Below are 20,356 nucleotides of genomic sequence, written 5' to 3'. Positions count from 1 at the left end.
AGGTGAGTACTTTATCATTTACATAGTTTTTTAGTCTAGATCTATTTCGATATCTTAATTGGACTGATTGCATTTATTTAGTGCCTAGATCTATCTTATAATTGTCACTATGTCAATTAGTTCAATTTCACATTTATATTTACACATCTTTAATCAAACCTTACATTGCATGAATGATGACTTGCTTACATACTTCCTTGATCTAATTTGGGTTTAGAACTGACATCCCTTTATCTCTTTAGGTTTTGCTAATTGAAATTGAGCCATATTGAGAATTATGTTTGGAGCTCCTCTTTCTGTTGTATTGAATGTTAGTTTGAAATGAAGGGCTTATCCTATTGAACACTTCCATTTTTCACCTAAACATGATCAAATACCATCATCACATAAATCAATGTAAGTTGAAACCAATCAAACATAATGACTAGCATGTCTAAACATCATCATAACTACTCGAGTCAAAAGTACTTGACCAAGCTAACAAAAATCATATAAAGTCGCTAACATGTCCTAAATAACATGGTCTACTAGATCAGGTTAGGATAACAAAGAATACATGCATTTACATATTATTTATATTTTTACAATAATTTATATATTTTAATTTTTGTGTAAAACTGTGTTACAATTTATGTTTATTTTTTCTATTTGGAATCTTATATTTATGAATTCTTGGTTTGCAATTTTATTTTCTTGATAAAATCATATAATGTAATTTCAAATATTTTATGGGAAAAAATTACAGTTAAAAAAATATGCCTCAATATCTATTTTCCAATTTATAATAATAAATTTATAGTCAAATTCATAATCTTATAGACTAATGGTAATCTTCTAATATAGTTTTTACTTTAGATGTTCAAATAAAAATTAAAATTGAGCTTTCTTATTTGTAGTTTTTGTAATCTAGGATGTAGGGCTAGTTAGATGAGATTACTCTTTCGTAGTGACAAAGATAGATGAACTAGGAGATAAACAAACATAACCAATCAAATTTGAACCTACACGCAAGAATCCAAAACCTAAACATATACCCCATCAAAATAGAAAACGAAATTAAAAGAAAAAATATCAATAAAAATGCCCCATCTCTTTCACTCATCTATGTTGAACATAATAATAATAATTTGTTCTATACTAGGAGACATCCTCATATTGTCTACTTAATCTACCTAACTAGTTCTTTTAATAAACTACTTTTAAAGTTAAACGAGCTCTTTTAGTAAACTACTTTTTAAGTTTAAAAACACATGAACAAAAATTATAGCCACTAGCAAGGGAGGAGGCACATTAGAGTTTTGAAGTGAGTCCTATAAAAGGGATGGGAGAAACTTATGAAGGAGGACACTTCAAGTTTTTTCCAATGGTTCTTTATATATTTTAGGTGAGGTTTTATAGTTCTTTAGGGGAAACGAGCCAGTTGCCGCCCATGTATGCAATGCTGCCACGTTAATCGTTACCTTTCTCCCTCAACTACTGCCCAAAAAAAACCTTGGTACTTGCACACAAACATGCCAAAACAAATCACCATGAACACAATAACCGTTTGTTTTTTTTCCATTTTTTATTTTTCTTAATTGTTGATTGGTCCATTTGTGCAAAAAGTACTATAACAACTATTGGGGGGTCTTAGTAGCGGATATTAGGCAAATGTTTTAAAATGTCACTTTTAGACCACCTTGTACTCTACAAATTCTACAAAGAGCTCTTAAATGGGGAAAGCCGAAAGGTTAGTTTTAAGCTCTTCACACATTTAAGGAGGTTCACCGAAAAAATCTACGAATTTCAAAATACATATTAGAAACTATAAATACACGAAGTTAGCTTGAACGACTACTAGATCGTTTCCCTATATACTTTAGTGAAACTTGGTCCGTAATGAACTCTTGACAAACCTTTCACCTTCATAGATAGTCGAAGGGCCAATTGACTTAGCCTAAGTTTTTTTTCCAATCCCCCTTCATATATTTTACATTTTAGCAGGCCCTTTCGACTACCCGGATGGTATGATGGGGTCCGCCATCTGCTAAGAATCTGGCTGGCAACTTTATAATTTAAAGCGTGTATGCGATTACGGGTGGATAAGAAGATTGGATCTCACGTGGGTTCAAGGAAATTAACGACCGGTAATCTCCATTTGTTTTTTTTCTTGGGGAATAAATATCTAAATTTGTATCAACAATGTAGAAACATGCGAGAAGCAGTTGCTGAAGCATGAAAGAAGCAGTTGCAGAATAATCTGTTATAAAAATTCAGGAATAAACCCTAATCTAGCATTAAATAAGTTCTGTTTGTGTGAAATTCTCACAAAAAAAAATGATGCAGTTGAAAAATCATCAATCAATAGCTGTGTTTTGGGTATTTGATGGGAATTGTTCTGATTTAAAAACAATAGTGAAGGAGGCCCACTTCACTACCTAAACTATTCTCCTCAAGGAAAGCAGGACAAGCTGTGTTTTGGGGGGGATTTTGATGGTTGTCTGATAAGGATTAAGTAGGTTGTCTTCTTCTGTACTTTTAAATGGACCCACTTCATCACATCTTCTGGGTTGGTTGTAGACAGCCCTCACCCACCACTGCAGTCCTGGCCATCCATTTTCTCTATCAAAAAACTTATTCTTCTTCCCTAGCAGTACAAAGTGTCATTCATCCTTATCTTCTGTAGAAGAGTAGGTAAAAGTAGAACATAAAGTTAAATGGAAGCATTTGTGCCCTTCCTGTTGACTATAATCCAAATAAAATCCAATAAAAAATAAGAAGCAATCCCAACATCTGTGGCCAGTCAGAGATAAAATCCTCGCAGCGAATCTCCTGGTTGGCATTGGCCAATGAACCCGTGCAATCACCATTCTTGTTGGGTTCAGTGGGCCTGGATTAGTCATGGATGCCTTGCATTCATTTCTCAGATCAAATTCACTTCCTAATCAGAATGATTCATTATTTTTGTCATCCAGCCCTAATTCATATGATAGTTTGCAGAGCTATATGCTATATTATGTATCATGATTCATTATCTTTTGTCATCCAGCCCTAACTCATATTATAGTTTGCTATATTATGTATTATGTCTTGACTCTGGCTGTCCTATGAGATCTCTTTTAGGATAAATGATTCTGTAATGCTGAGACCCAGTATAATGTACAGATTTGGAAACAGAAAAGGAATATATTGGACTCTTTAGAGTATAGCAGGAGGAGCTGGTACTTGGTGAAGAGGTTTTGTTGCCTGTAGAGAGTCAGTGCAGATATTAGATCTTTAAGTTCTTATCTGTACTGGGCTTGAATTTTTGTTTCATGTATGATTAGATCCGGTCTGAAATGAGATCATTGATGTTGTCTTTATATTGAGATATATAAAAAGTTACACTGAAAGCTGTAAGCTTTACTCCCCTGACTCGTTCTATGTTTGGTAAAGCCCGGTGTACTATGAGTTTTGCATAACCCCATATAAAGCAGTCTGCCTCAATTCATTCTTAGGCTTCACTTATCCAACTCAATACTTCTAATGTTTTTCTTCTTGATATCTTGCCTCTCTTTTCTCTTGGTGTTCCAATCATTAATCCTGCATCCCTTAGTACTTTGGGTTCAGGGCTGGGCCAAGAATGAGATGAATGTTTTCTCTGTTTGGTTTGGGGCTGGACTGTCACAGGCACTTGGGGATTTTATCCGAATGAGAAGCTTGGCAAAACTCTGTGCTGAAATGTGTTTGAAGAGGAAATGTATTCAAAGAGTGGAAAATGTTGTTGAAGATGAAGAGAAAAATTATATTTTAGATCTACCAGAGTTGGTGCTTGAAGGAATATTGGGGAGGCTTTCCCCTTCCAGCCTATGCAATATGGCGGGGGTATGTAAAGATCTGAGGCATAGGTGTAGCAATAATTATCTGTGGGAACCTCATTTGAACTCCAAATGGGGCAAGGTAGTTGGTCTTGTAGCCCACAGGGAATGGCAATGTATTGTAGCAAATAAGGAGATGGGAATGTCTGATAGTGACAAGCCTAAGGGCTGGTTAGGTTCCTTGACTTGTGTTTGGCCACTTTCATTGCTGAAATTCAATCCCCAAATCAAAAGTACAAGTAATAGAGGCCCCCCTTCTGATTCACTCATGACATGGTACATGGCGCTTGAAAGTGGAAAGTTGTGGTTTCCAGCCCAGGTGTATAATCGCGAGGTAAGTACTGGTGGTTTCTTGGCCTAAGGCGGCGATGTTTTGTAGTTTGGAGTGTATTGATAAGGATAGCAGTTTATTTCACAAATAGGTAGAATATGAGGCAAATACCCTGTTCTTTCTCAAATATGCATTTCATATTTAGTTGTAGGGGAATAGTTCGGCAGTACCTTTTGCATACGTTTTATCTCTTGAGCCTCTATTTTTGATTCTAGCACTTACTGTATTGTTCACAATTTTTCTTCTAATAGTAGTATAGTTGAAAGGTTAGTTCATATAGATCATAGTATTATAAGGAAACCTTCTTTCTTTTGATATGATATCTTATGAGGTGTCTCTTGAGCTTTTACCTTCTTTTTTTGTACCAGTTTTGTTGTTTTCTTACACCTTGTTTTCCAGTCTTTGGAATGCCCATCTAGTGAGGTCATAGTGGACTGTATTTTATGCGCAAGCCTTATTCTGATTTGGATTATCTTTCTTACTAGTTATTTTAAGCCGGGCCAACTGGATAGTCATCCAAATCATGATTGTACTGTTTTGATATGTGTTTCAAAGCAGAGTTCCTTCTAGCATCATACTTTTAATCATCTGTAAAGTTAAATTGTATTATTCAGTGTTGCATTAATTTGATAGAACTGTGAAAAGCTTTCTGTCTTCATAAATGATATATCAGTTGGACTGTTAGTGACTGTGTTTTCTACTGAAACGTTTGCAGCATGGACATGTTGGATTTATGCTGTCATGCTATGATGCAGAGCTTAGATATGATTGCACAACGGACACCTTTCAAGCAAGGTATATTGTTCTGCTCTGTAGCAAAATATGTTCATTGTATTTCTAGGAAAGGCTTCATTCTCTACCTATTTGTTTGTAATTATTTCTAGAAGGCACAGTGGATATGATAGGCAAATTTCTTAATATAAAATTCTTCTAGCCTTGCCTCTTATTCTTTTTGACCTAGGAGGGTACCTTGTGTACCAGAGATCACTGTAAGTTGTGTCTGAATTGTTAGGGTTTTCTTTGGCAGATACCCACCTCATGGTCAACGAACAATTGTCATTGAGGAAGGGATACAATGGGAGAGGCTACGGGCGCCCCCTGTGGATACAGCTGCTCATGATCTTCATATATCTGACTGTTTGAATGATCTCCGTCCAGATGATCATGTTGAAATACAGTGGAGGAGGAACAAGGAATTTCCTTATGGTAGGTGCATCAAGTAGTGATTTTCTGGGTTTAAGATGCATTGCTAGAGCCTTACATTCAAACAACTGATTGAAAGTGGATTCTTTAACTTGGCAGGATGGTGGTATGGAGTTGTGGGGCACTCAGACTCTTGCAATAAAGACAATCGCCTCTGCCATTGCCATTTGGATGGTGAGAACCCTTAATTAAATATATACAATGACGCATTTTCATCTATATCTATATACAAAAGATTTATTGAGGAACATGATCAAGCACTGAAATCTTAGATCATGGATCATGCACCTTGCAATGATTTGTTTTTAACAGCATGATTTTTCTAGCTGATTCAAAGTGAAGCCTTTCAAGATGTGATAGCTATTCTGTTCAGGATGCAATCATTCCATCTATCCAGAATCAATTCAGGCATCCAGTATGTAGAAAACAAATAAATATTAAAACCATGTTGTGCATTTACAATGCATGGTCGGTAATATATGAAGGCTTGGACACCAAAGTGTTTTGATCTGACAGGAGAGCAGATTAAAGCAAAACCTGGTAGAAGCCAATTCTGATCCAACATTAAGTGCTTCAGTTGTTTTGAAATTCATTAATGTGATTGAACAGTTATAGACATTGACAATTCTGTTTATGAGTTCACCTTAAAGGCTTTCAAGTCTCTCAATTGACGGACCCAATCCCCTGCGTTGAGAGCCATTGCTGACTGAAATTAGTCAATACTTAGTTTCTTAGGATGCCTTTCAGATGGTCTTCACTAGAGGATATGTTGCAAGTAAACTTCCGTCCCAAGGCTTCATTGGTATTCTGATGTTGGAATTCTTTTACTATTGCTGAAATCAGCTGAGTATTGAGAACCTTAGGTTTCAAAAGTAGCTCCTTGATGACAAATATATGTCAACTTTTGGGTGATCGGAAACATCTCTCCAGTCATCTGGGTGCACCATAGCAAGAATAGCTGGATGCTACACCAAAGTTGCCTTATAATCAATTGCGACTGTATATCTATGTTGCTAGAAACAAGAAACGTAACTGCAACGGCAACGTGACGAGAATTTGACAACTTTCCTCATTCATGAGAAGTCAAAACTTCTGTTTTGTAGTATCCAACTGTTGATGCCATGGTGCATCATGATGGCTGGATATCCATTCCTCATTGATGAAATGCCAAAGCTTTAGAGTAGCATCCAGAAATTGATGACATAGTGCATCCTGATGGCTGGATAGCTGTTTCCCTGCTCTGTTGAGGGCACTTTATTCTCCAGATCTGAGAACAAAAGCTGCTATCTGTAATTTCAAAATGTGCAGGTATCACAGGACTTCTCATGGTTGAACTTAAGTTTAATTTTGTCCATTGGTTGACTGGAAACCCTATTGTTGAGCTTAAGCTTAATTTTTTCTGCCCATAGGCAGTAACCTAGGATTCTTTCTAATTGGGCATTTTCTATATTAATATGTTTGATTACAGTCACTTCCCTGATTACAGAATACTGTTTATTAGCAACTCTTGGATATGCATTTTCCTCTACCTATAAATTTGATGGAGGGCTGAACGTTTTGAAGACATACTGGGACAGACCTTGTATTTCCTGTTTTTGAAATTCAATTAATTGTTCACTGCTTTTCTTTAGAATCATTAATTTCTGTAAGGATAGTACTCGAGTCTCCTATTATCTGTATGATTGACAATCTTTTTATCAAAAGGCCAGTATCAGCAAAGAACATATATGGCTTTTCTCTTCTCTTGGTCGTATGCTTGCTCTCATGCCCCGATGATGGATTATGGAATTTGATGCGAATAGTTGGCAGTAATAAAATCTATATGGTCAAATCCAGTAGAATATGAACAAAACATGTGAGCCTGTTCCCCAAAGGCAATGGCAAAAGACTATATGTGAAATTGGTCTCAACCATAACAAGCAAAGCCAACTAAAAATCCACTCTTGATATCCAGAACTATTAACTTTTTTTTGTAAAGCAGTGAAATGCACACAATTCCATCTGATTCTTAAGTTACTTTTTTATACTTGCAGCTACTGTCATCCTTGAGTTCAATCAGTATACGCCTGGATCAAGATGGAGGCGAGCAGCAATTAATAGAAAGAATCATCGGGAAGAAGGTAATGAGGCTGAAGGTTTTTATGGAGGGATTAGAAAGTTACATTCAAAAGATGAAATTTTAACTTGGAAGCAGCTGTGGCCCAATGAAATATTAGAATGATTTAGTCAATATCCACCACCTTAATGTCATGCAAAAAAAATAATGACTGGGGTGTTGCCAAGTCTTTCATCATTCTTTAATTTATTTAGGAAGAGGTCTTAAATGTAAGATTTTCATTTACAAATGTAAATTTCAGAACTTTTCAAAAAGAGATTCTTCATCAGCAGAAGCGATTTCTAATCCCGCTTCTAACGATGCTTTGAAAGGTTCTCATTGCTTGAACTGTTCTTAAAGGACACAGTTCACTTGTACAGTGACATTTGATTGGAAGTGCAACAATTGAAAACAATGCACTTTCTTAAAAATCTGAGGCAAAAATGCAAAATTTTATATATCTCTGGAGTAAATTTAGGTCACAGTTCATGGCTTCCCTGTATAGAATATTTTTGTACAACAATGACTTGGCCTGAAATTCTTCTGCAGCCTAATTTGATCATGATAAATTAGTTAAGATTGTTCTTGGTGCAAAAAGGAAAACTTGGGGAGTGGACCCATCTGCCATGAGCTAATGCATGTTTCTTAACTTGAGCCATTTTCAGATGATAAAAATAAAGTTCTAATTAATGCAATTAGATTTCCACGATCCATATTACTTATTTTGCTTTTTCCCTGGATTCAATTGTGATAATTTTCTAGCATCAATGTTTCTGATCACACTATCTTTGAACCCCTTTGCTCACTTGCATCCTGACGATGGATCATGTAGAGTGGTTTCGAAATGTTGATGCTAAAAACTTATCACAAAGCTTTCCTTGTGTCTGCCAGTGTCTGAGCAGAGCAGTAAATTGCGGTGCATATCAAAGTTCATGTCATGAACAGCTTCATTGGGTTGTGGCAGGGGAGGAAATTTTTACTTCTGTTCTTTGCTTGTTTTGATGATAGATAATGGAATGCTATCACCCTACTCTTGCTCCCAAAACGCAAAACTCAGACAAAAACACGATTATCAATGCAGAGACTCTCTGCTGCAAAACAGCACTCTGATTTCCAGACAAACAAAAGCAGTCTTATTCAATAATTGGCCAAAGCTATGTAGCCTCACTATGTAGCTTAGCCTCCCCTAGACTCCTCTCTTTGTCCCTTCAATTTCTTCACATTATCTTTTTCCGCACTGTATCCTCTTTCTTCACATGGGATGCTGCCCACTCTCATTTCTTTTGGGCTGACTTCTCTCCACGCAGATCTCACTTAAATCCCCATCGACGCATATTCTGCAATTTTTTAATTGTTCTGCCTCACCGATCTTCCATCTTCTCCATTTATTCCTCTTTTTCATCAATTCCTCTCTCATTGCATTAAAGCTTAAAACTGTTTCAAGTTTGGTCTGTCAGTGGCATTGCATTTCTTCAAACTGGAAGTTGAATGTTCAGAAGACCCAAGTAGTAATTAGTCACGTGTTTCTTCAGTCCTTTAGAAGTTGCAGCGAATATCAATACCTTGTTTTGATGCTCCATTCTGGCATGAGTAGGAGTAGGCGTGATGCTCGTGCATTAGACACCCAAGGTAGAAAGAAAATGGTTCCCGAGTTGAATTCAAAAACCATTTATAGACCCTGTGTTTGTTTGTCTTGGATCCACTTTTCTGCTTTGTTTACTGCAACCTTACAATATCATTCCCTTCAATCCATACTCCTGCATCTACCCTTTACAAGGGTCAATGTCCGATTCCCGACATAGTCTATGAAATTAGAACAAACAATTGAATTCATAACTTTTGCTTTAACAAAATAAAATGTCTTCCTGCACCTCTTTCGTTCCACCTTGTCTCCTTTATGAATTTTCATTGTTTGAATGCCTTCTAAAAACATACTGCCGTTGCGACCTAGTTTCCTTTGTTCAAGTGACGAGTATTTCACATTTCCTTACGAGGGTCAAGAATTTTTACTCAAGGGGCCTTCATCTTTGCTGTTCTAAAAAAAATTCATCAGAAAACCCTTCACTTACCTCCACATAACGTTCCTCAAAATTGGTTTTATCAAAGTTATCTGCTGCTACAATAATTTTTACTCTCTCCTAGCTCAAAGAAACTAGTAAAATATGACTTTACCTCACCTTTTTTTTTCAACCTTTGTCCACCAGAAATAAAATCTTCCCGTTTTCTATCAATCGCTTTAATACACATTAGCAAATCATCCTTCTTCTTAGTTAGCTTTGCAAAACAAACGCGTTTTGTTTTTGCTTCTTCTGTGTTGTGTGAAAAATGTAAATAAAAGAGAACAAACAATAAGCAAGTAAAGTGCATTCTAACATAACATGCACACCTCAAAACGATTTAGGAACAAACATGCAAATGTGATAAAATAAAATAAGAGACAAACTTAACCTCAAACACAAAATGCAAACTTCAAAATGTCAAAGTGAGGATCACAAGCCTATTAGCATAACAATGAATAAGATGATGATATACAAAATGATGAGTAGACTTCGATTTATAGATTTTTGAGGAAAATGGATTATTGAGATACAAAATGAGGGTTGACATTCATTTGGATCAATGAGGTGGCATTTAGGTGGATGTCAAATAGGCTAGGCACTTGATCATTCAAAAGGTGAGATGTTGTTCACATGTGTGAGCAACTCATGAAAGAGATGACTCATAAAAATCGAGAGACAAATGTTTGAGAGACAAATGTGTAAGAGTTGAAAGGTTCAAGGTGTCTCACACATTTGTGAAAGAATTGTGAGGAGATATGGGAGGCAAATGTGTAAGAGTTGAAAGGCTCAACGAAAGTAAATATGACGAGGGTTAATTTAAATTTTAAAATTGTGGTCACATGTGTGGGACAATTTTGAATTAGAAGAGAGAGTTGATGGGAGTAGAAGTCAAGAAATTTGGCTAATTAATCAAGGATTAATTATTTGGTAGGATTTAGGAAAATGGTGGTGGGATTTAGGTTAAGTTAGCTATGAAAATGAGATAGCTTAAGTAAATAACTGCCAATTTATTTAATTAAAGGTATGATAAATGTTAATTTAATTTAAAACATATAAATTCATTTAATTAGGGAGAAGATAGAGATAAAATATTATTAAACAAATAATTAGTATTTATTTAATTGACTAGAATAGGATAAGGGTAATTATGAGACAAATTTTGGTGTCCAATTAACATGTACATAATCTACAAATAATCCTAGCACACCTTTTCCATTACTCCTAGTGGCTTCAACTTGTGTCTTCCTCTATCCTTCATTAAGGAATATGTATTAGCATAAATATTGTGCATTGCTCTCTTGTCAAATTTCCAAGGCCTCCCTCACAAAACATGACAAATATTTATGGGCATAATATAAGACATAATTTTATCATAATAATCTCTAGTATTAAATTTTATCAAGCTTTGTTTGTTGACAAAATCTTTGTTGTCATCTTGTAACCAAGCTATCCTATATAGATACATGTGCTTCCTCCTCCCTAGTTGTAATTTACTCATCTATTTAGAAATGAGATTATTTGTGCTTCCACCATCAATGATAACACTATATACCTTATCTTGACACTTTCATCTTGTTCTAAACAAATTCTTTCTTTGAATTGGCTTAGGTGACTAGCACTTGTCCATTTCAACATTCCTTGATTGTGAAGATTCAACTTTCTTATTAACATTGACAACTCTTGCTTTGCCTTCAATTATTTTCTTGCGTTTCCATTATATAAACATTCATACAAATTGTGTCCTTTGCATTCAAAACAAGTTATGTTGTAATTTCCTCATCCAAAAACTCTACTCAATCTTCCTCTACTTCTTGAACTTTGATCTCTATGACTCTACTAAATGCCTTTTCATTTTCTCCAACATCCCATCCCATTTAGGTATGTTGTATTTACCTTTTGTTCCTCTTTCAGGCTACAACACCCCACACCCATTTTCCTATATAAACTCTCACCCCTCTCTAGAAAACCCTCTCTGCCTTATTTAGACAATATATTGCCCTCTTTTCTCTTTCACCTCATATGAATGCACATAGTATTGTACTACCCCTTCACTGAAGACCCCATGGCTACACCTCAATCCACCATTTAGAGGCATGCCCCTTTAACCTATGTTTTCCCAATCTCACCTTTAGTTTTCAAACTCCTTCAAATTTAAAACACTCTTCCATGTCATTTATCCAATCAATTAACTCTCCAAGATTCAAGTTTCATTAAATACAAGGACTTCAATCTTTTCTCTCATTCCTATTCTTGAAAATACCCTCGCTGTAGGACCATTCAAAACTGTTTCTATTGGTGCACCTTCTTCACCGCTATTGTCAATTTTCGTAACTTTGTCTTCTTCACTCTCAAGTTCTCTTCTTCGAGCAAAACCTTGAATTATTTCATATAAAGATTTAACTTGCCTCCTGAAGACTTTGAAATCATCACCATAGACATTTGAAGGATTTCTTTCTCCAAATTCTAATTCCACCTTTACTCCAACCACATGAGGCTCTTCTTGCATATATGTTCCTCAATACCCACAAGCTCAATTCTACTGCAAATTGTCTCCCTTTGCTTGCACACTTAGAATCAACCCACTTTGATACCATTGATATAATACAACTCCACTCTTGCTCCCAAAATTAAAATCTCAAACAAAAACATAGTTATCCATAAAAAAAACTTTGCTCCAAAACAACACTCTGATCTCCACACAATCAAACAACAATTTTATTTAATCATTGGCCACAACTATGTAGCTTAGCTTCTCTGAGATCCCTCTCTTTGGTTACCTCACACATAATACCTCAACTACCACCACAACCAAGCTCCCTCCCTATTACACAACCATGACTATATCATTTTGTTGCATATGGCGTCTCTTTGTCCCTCTATTCTTTTGTATATTTTCTTGTTCCACATTTTATCCTCTTTCTTTTTATGGAATGTTCCCCACACTCATATGTTTTGAGTTGATTCCCACATTTTATCCTCTTTCTTTTTATGGAATGTTCCCCACACTCATTTGTTTTGAGTTGATTCCTTCTCTCTATGTAGATCCCAATACAATCTCCATGGATGCATATTCTACCATCTCTTAATTGTTTCACCTCTATTTTCTTCCATCTTAGTTGACTCTCTCTCTCTCTCTCTCTCTCTCTCTCTCTGTCTGTGCATTAAAGTTGTGTGGTGTTTTATTTATTTAAAATGGAAGTTGAGTGGTTAGGAGACCCATATGACACTATTAACACATTTCTTTTGTCCTAGAATCCATTTGATGAAGGGATATGTCAACTTGAACTTGTGATTAGATCTTTTCTAAAATAAGTCCTTTCATTTTGAAGTATTGAAGATATGAAGGTTGCAAACTTTTGTTTGAGACTACACATGATGTACATCTTAAATTTTTTTCTCTTTTCAAAGGTCATTAAGGTTTGTGAATAGAAAATCATTAAAAAATCAGGCCTTAATTAGTCTTGATGGAATTAAGAAACAAGGTGTTCACTTGGCATGTGAATTTATTCTTTACAAGTTGTTGATTTTGTTGAATTATTTTTTCTACTTTTTAGGATGATTATAAGAGGTATTAAGTTTCATTTTGGTATCGTAACATTAGTTTGTCTTTAAAATGTGTCATTTATTTAGTTATTTTACAAAAAAATAGTTTTAATTTTTATATATTTTTAATTAATGCCAATTACAATATAATCTAAAGTAGCTAGAAGGAACTACATTTCAAGTAACAAAATATGAATAAATCTATAAGATATTGAACAACATGTTCAAACAAAAATGAATAAAATTGCAAAATATTGAACGCCACAAGATGTTAGAGAGAGGCCAAGATTATAATCAAAATGAAGAAGTATATAATTATGAATATGATTAAACATAGGTAGTGGGCTTAGGAGGGATTTATCACCATTGTGACACTTTATATGTGGAGCTTAGGAGTGGGCTCCTAGATAGTTCAACTTATCTCTCATCTTTTTGGAGGTATGATAACTTAAGTGTAGTAGAAGAACTTGTGATGCAATTGCAAAGTAGAGTAATAAGAGTATGTCTTGTTCAAACTATCTTTGAGGTTGATTGTAGAAAACTTGTCTAAGGGGTTACTTTTTATGTACCTCCCAAATGGTACCATGTTAATGGTACACAAGGCATTTTCCCAAATATTTAATAGTTAGCCTATACCTTGCATGTTCAATTTTGAATATTTTGAAGTTAAGTAAAGAATAATGCTCATTTAGCATCATCTTAAGAGAACTATGGAAAAACAATATTGATAATTTACTATGCAATTCTAATTTTTTCAAGTTAAAACTTAACTTTGATATATGCCATATCATTTCAATGTTTTTAGAACATACTTAATGTCTCCAAATTAAACTTGAACATAGGACACCATCATTTGATGAAAAGGAGTCAAGGCAAATTTAATTATAGATAGGTCATCCTTAGTTTTAGGATAGAACCAAATAGTGTGTTTAAAGGCCGACAACCCTTAACCTTTGAAGGTAAAAGTGGCCATTGCAATTGACAGATAAATTGGGGAAAAAATGTACATCAATGATCTTGGTTCACTATAACTATTATCATATCTATCTTTTTTATCAACATCAATAGGTCTTGCCTTTCTTTGTTGAATAATCACGTAATATTTTTTTTAGGTAACCAATCCTTTATTTATGTTTTCTATATATGATAGTTTTGGCTTATTAGGAGCATCTTTTTCTTAGATGCAATCAATAGAAGACATGTAGAAATATAAAGCTTAAAAAATACATTATTTAAAATACATTTACTAAAAATATATTTAGCACATATGTGTAAGTCATGAATTAAAGATCTAAAAGGAAAGTGGAATAGAAAAAGCTTCAATGTTTTGTCACATATGAATATGAAGAGAAACAACTTATTAAAAAAGGTCTAGTCTCAAAATTAGCAATGTTTGATACTTGAATTGGTGATGTTTAGTTACACTTGAATTTATGATGCTTAATTAGGCACCAAGGTGATCTTTAATGAGATGCAGTCATGAAAAATAACTTCTTTCTACCAAAAAAGAAACTTTGCATGTAGTCCCATATTTGAAAGGAATAGAAGCAATGATATGCAAATGGGTGTTGTACACAGTTGATTCACATATTCATGAGACCTTAGAGCAGAGTGCGAATAGAATGACAACAAAATAATCTAAACCCAAAAAATCATTTCCAAACAGAGACTCTATGAACATCCCATGTTTCCTTAACTACAACTGCTAAGATTTCTCTCAGACCAACATCTTAGTGACAGTTCTAGAATGGGATTATGCCATGAATGCAGATCTACAAAGATGTATGCAAGATCTATGTGATAATGTTGATTATATGAGTGTGATAACCCTAGAATGATATGATATGAGCACGAAATAGCCTAAACATATGCTAAATGATACTGAATAACATGAAAAGAATGGTAAAATGCTATCAAAAGGACATGAAATTGCTAAGATGACAATGCTAGAATTATGAATTGCTTTTCCTCTTTTTAAAATGATTTAAGTCCTTTTGATTTGATATTTGATTTGAATAATTAATGACCTGATGTAATGATTGATTTGAAAGTCTATTGTGTTCCTCTGATTTAATCCTTAATTCGCATTGATTGATTGAAATTGCATTGTTTAGGTCTTTGCCAATTTTTGGGTGCCCACAAATGGCCCTCTTTGAGCTAATATGTAGAGCATAATAGTTCAAAGATTGTCTTGATTCTCTGATTTAGGTCAAATTCTGATGATTGAATGTTTGATCAATGATGTTTTGATGTTTCGAGGTTGATATGACATCTGATTGTCAATAACTTGATGTTTGAGTGTCATTGATTTTGTTGATTCAATGTTTTGATATTGCGATGTTTTGCTTGGATGCCCTGATTTTGTTTGATTCAATGCTTAAAATTTTGGATGGGGTGGCACATTTTTTATATTTGAAAATTTTGATGCCTCGGGGTAGAACGTTTTTGATATTTGAAATTTTTTGATGCCTCAGTACTGCCCCCTCAAAAATGAAATTGGAAAAATGAATATGCAAAATAGGAATATTCCAATTTTATTCTTGAAAATGTTGATGAGAATAGTTGATAGGGAATGCGTAGTCACAAAGTGATGTGCAGAATCAATCAAATGATATTGGGTAGATAGAAAAAGTGCCCCTCTCAGGATGCAGAGTAGGGGAAAACAATCATGTCCATCTCAGGATACATAGGAGGACAAATAATAAGTTCAACAATGTGTTTCAACAAAGTGATGTGTAAAATCAATCTGGTGATGTTGGATAGAAAATAGTGCCCCCTCAAGATAGTGAGTAGGGAAAACTAACATGTCCATCTCAGGATATAGAGTAGGACAAATAATAGGTTCAAGATAGAACCATTAGCTGAATAGTTGGATATTGAGACTTGATTGATGTAGGATGATCACTTGTGATGAAAAATTGAAGTCATTGTTCGGTGTTCGATTGTTCAAGATGGGATGAGTACCCCCAGTGAGCAGGAACCTTTGGATTAGACACAAATAGATGATGTAAGTGGTGTGACACAAGGTTGATTTGTGGAGCTTTTGTGTTCATTTTATTGACTTATCATGTATGTCATTTATGATGAGGACCTTATTATGTTGATGTTGATGACCTTTTGATGTTCATGATTCAATCCTTTTGATATATGAGATATTCAAGCTTTTTGATGTTCGAACTTGTGCACTTGTTATATCATGGACTTTATATATCTAATGTGAGAAGTGAAACATGTTTAAGGGTAATGAAAATGATGGAATGAAATGAAATATGATGAGATGAAAGGATAATGATAAATGGAAAGAAAATGATAAATGAAGTGAATGAAAAGTGAAATGCAATGGTAAATGAGATGACAGATGGAAGGAAACATAGGGAAGCAAATGATTATGCTAGAGATGAAAAGACGTGAAGGGATGGGGCTCAACATTTGAGATTCGAAAGTCACAAATGAAACTTGAGATCCAAGTAAGAATGGGTGAAATAATGAATGCATGAAATATGATTAATGGTGTTATGGATAGTGACCCAAAATTGTTTGAGATTCAAAAGTCACACAATGTAATATGAGGTGAAAATAGGAGAAATTAGAGACCATAATTATTTGAGATTCAAAAGCCACATAATGCAATAGGTGGAATATATGATATGTGAGAATGAAGTGTGATGGAAGGTGATAGTGTTGTGATGAAACAAAGTCCACAATAGCTGAGTGTTGAAGTGTGCGCGAGTATGTTGTTGTGTGTTCAGCTGTTTGATAGTCCCCCCTGAATTGTGTAGCTGTGTTGTTGAATGACGTTTGTTAATCTTGTCTAAATTATGTCCCAACCATTTATTTTCAAGGAACCCAAGATGAAAATGCAAACTAAATGGATGCAATTGACTATCATCATAGAGCGTTTAATAAAAAATGACCAAGTACAATCACCACTAGCTCAGCTATGGTGATATGAATACTACATCACGTTGAGAAGTACCACCAAACATGGACAATGTACATGAAAGATACGAAAACTTATTAAGAACAAAAGATATAGCCACAGTAAATGAAACAGGCAAGCAAATAGTCCCATGTCAAATAAAAAACCTCACCTACGATATCAGACAAAACTTGGTCAAGGTACACATGGCCTTCCAAATGAGAGGAGTCACTTACAAGTGGACACCAATAATGTAGAAAATCAAAGGATCATTGGAGCAAAACAATGAAAAACCTAAGACAAATAAAATATCATGACTTCATGCTGGTACCTCTAGTCAAGTACATCATCGAGGTACTAGAAGCTCATAATAGTAGGAAAACCATAATTTGTGGACCAACAATGCAGATAGTTGTGTGCAATAGTGTCAAGTTTGTCCAATTCTTTTTGGATGCAACTGTTGTAGGAGGCTGGTATCAAAACGTGGGATGTATCAGCAATGATTTAACAACAGATTTGGGCTAGCAATATGCATCGGCATGAATTAGGGTGTCTGAGTGTCAGAGCCAAGTGTCAAGTGTACTTGGTTACTAGTGTGGTGGGATGCAGAGAGTGGACACATGGCAAGGCCAACAAAGCATGAGTCAAGATGAGTAATAGTCATAAATAGGCAGATAATATGTAGACAAAGTGAAGCATTATGAAGGTAGAACGTTGTTGTTGAGTTTATTGAGAAGTCCAAGGAAGGGTGTAAGTGAAAGCATGTTAGGCTCACCAAATCAGTTGCAACAAGAGGGTGATGTTAGCTAGGGAAGGTGGGTTAGGCAAGGATGAAGGGGAAAGCACAGTTGATAGACCTCTGGGGAATTGGTGTATCAATCTAAACTTCAAGCATTAGTTCATGAACAGGGTGAATCAAGTCATGTGGGACAAGCATAAGCATAACCTAAGGATGTGGGGGCTAGAGATGGAGAAATGTCCTTGTCAGCATTAATGATGTTGTCAGGGAGTGCAACGCAACAAGCATTGTAGGTGGTATTGGATGATGAACGATGATGCAGGTGAAGAATAGTCCACCTAGGGTGATGAAGAGTGTGTCAACAGTGGTGACGGAGGTGGGGGAGATGAACTCTCCCAAAAATTCTTTGAGAAAAGCTCCAAGAGAGGTGGAAGACGTTAGTGTGGGTGAGGTGATGAGTGGAACATGTCAGTTAATTAGTCTCAGGATTCTAGGACAAGGGTCAATGAAAGGAGAAATTGATAGTGTGAGTGCAGAGGAGCCACAATTAGAGGCGGGGGGTGAAGATCAATCATCAAGTGACGTGCAAAATTATGAAGAATGTTGGCCACAAAGAGAGTCAGGGCAGAGAATGTAGAACAAGAAATCACATTTTTACTAGGGTTAATGGAGAAGGTGCGAGAAGATGTTGTGCAAATGGAGGTGAGACGACTCCAAGTGGTGGTGAATATGGAGCAAGCGTGGGTACACTTGTTAGAAGTGGAACTGTAGGTGGAGCAATTGTGAGCAGAGGGAAATGATGCGAGGATGTGGGCAGAGAGATCATGAAATTAGAGGTTGTAGTAATCCCTAAAGATGGCACAAGTGGGTTTAGAGAGCCTGCAAAATGAGTTGGTGTAACTGCAGTCATAGTCTGAGTCATTTAGGGAGGCAATTGCAAAACCAACACCCCATTGTTGCAGTTGCAGAGCAATTAGCATTGAGTGAGTCAAAGGTGAGACAGTTTCAACAGGGTTCAAAGAAGCAAAAGTGGATGTGGAGCATTGGAGAATGACGACTGATCAAATGTAACAAGAGCGGGATGTGGCCCAACAAGTGATCACTGTACTAGGAATAAACAAGCTGGTGCCGAATATGTTTGTGGATATGCAACAAATTGTGAACTGAGAAGTTGCTTATTATATGGGACTTTATTATTAGACATTCCCTAATGAGAATCGATAGGAGACACAGTTTGTGGATAGGGAATATACATAACTGTTGAATGCACAATTATGCAGTGGTAGATTTCCAATTCCTATGAATGTGGTGTGGGTACAAGGAGGATTGACACAAGGGCCTCATCCTTTGGGATTGGGTCTACAAAAAAGCCCCTAATCGGATACCCTGTCCTGCCACCTCCGCTAGGGAGGCCAGAATAAATGATCCCCCAGATTTGATTGGAATGTAATATTGTTGTTGCCATCATAAAAGAATAAAAGTGTGTTTTTTTATTATGGTAAGCAAAAGGACGATTGGTGTTGATGTTAAAATTGAAAATGTCGGATAAATATTGTCACATCTATTTTTGATATTTTTGGAATGTATTTGGATGTTTTTGAAAATTTTAGGAGTATATATGGATGTTTTTGGGATTTTAAGGAATATGTGGATGTTTTTAGATTTTTTGTAAATATTTGAATGGTTTTAGAATTTTTGCAAATATTTGAATGTTTGTTGGATTTTTGCAAATATTTGGAAAGATGTCAATCTCTGTAAAAGTGGGAGCAATATGATTTGTAGAGGAAGACAAACCTTCACTTATGTGTGGGGGAACTAAATGTTAGTGTGGGATCTCAATGAAAGATGAGTACAAACTTCTATAACATTTGGAGAGCCATGGTGTTTAAGGTGGAAAAACCAAGAAGTGCTAAACCATGAATTGTAAGGCACAATTCTATATATATTGATAGCCTTTACAGACAAGCTTAAGACCAAAGTTGGGATTTTTCTCTAGGTGTGCGCTGAGACGGATGCTCACGAGGCTTGTGAAAAGGTGTTTGGGCCTACAAGAGGAATTGGTGGCCAAAAGAGGCCTAGGAGGGGCCTTGAAAAAGATGCTTGGGGTTTGAGAAGGACGTTTGGTCTTTGAAAAAGGCATTTGAGACCTAAAAAGGTGCTTGAGGGCCTAAGAAGTCACTTTGGGGGCCTGAAAAGCCAAAACAGGGCCCTAAAAAAGATGTTTGGGCCTAAAAAGGCACTTGAGGGCCCAAAAAGGGCGCTTGGGGGGCCTAAAAAGGCAAACAGGGCTTTGAAAAAGACACTTCGAGGGTCTAAAAGGTGCTTTTCCAAAAAGGCAAAATAGAGCCTTGAAAAAGGTGTTTCAAGCCTAAAAAGGCATTTGGGGGCCTAAAAAGATGCTTGAGGGGCCTAAAAGAGGCGATACATGACCTTGGAAAAGGCGCATGGGGTCTAAAAGGGTGCTTTGGGGGTTGAAAAAGGCAAGCAGATTGCTACGATCTCTCAAACTTATGCTTACTGATTTTGTGCCCCCTGTTAGGGGATGATGAAAGAATCCAACATATATCTGGGCCTTTTGGGATAGCATTGAAAGATTTTTTGAAAATTTGTTGGGTTAATCGTGGGCTCTA

General features: G+C 35.8%; 1 protein-coding gene across 1 annotated transcript; it reads left to right on the top strand.

Moving 5' to 3' along the window:
• The first annotated feature begins 2,519 nt into the window (after positions 1-2,519).
• LOC149533997 (F-box protein At2g32560-like) lies at positions 2,520-7,925 on the top strand. The gene is made up of 5 exons (XM_089803238.1): positions 2,520-4,170; positions 4,883-4,962; positions 5,195-5,373; positions 5,470-5,544; positions 7,404-7,925. The coding sequence occupies exons 1-5, from the start codon at positions 3,505-3,507 to the stop codon at positions 7,589-7,591; spliced, it is 1,188 nt and encodes a 395-aa protein (XP_089659364.1). The 5' UTR covers positions 2,520-3,504; the 3' UTR covers positions 7,592-7,925.
• The last annotated feature ends 12,431 nt before the right edge of the window (positions 7,926-20,356 follow it).

This window comes from Cupressus sempervirens, chromosome 10 (genome assembly GCF_028749045.1).
Source record: "Cupressus sempervirens isolate cs-2001-9-10 chromosome 10, ASM2874904v1, whole genome shotgun sequence".
NCBI classification, from domain to species: Eukaryota; Viridiplantae; Streptophyta; class Pinopsida; order Cupressales; family Cupressaceae; genus Cupressus; species Cupressus sempervirens.
The sequence above is the reverse complement of the archived record's forward strand: the minus strand, read 5'-3'. Positions and strand labels throughout refer to the sequence as shown.

Coding starts and splice junctions, on each gene's coding strand:
- LOC149533997 (XM_089803238.1), top strand. CDS start 3,505: ATGTTTTTCTTCTTGATATCTTGCCTCTCTTTTCTCTTGGTGTTCCAA. Junction 4,963..5,194: donor ACGGACACCTTTCAAGCAAG/GTATATTGTTCT, acceptor TTTCTTTGGCAG/ATACCCACCTCATGGTCAAC. Junction 5,374..5,469: donor GAACAAGGAATTTCCTTATG/GTAGGTGCATCA, acceptor TTAACTTGGCAG/GATGGTGGTATGGAGTTGTG.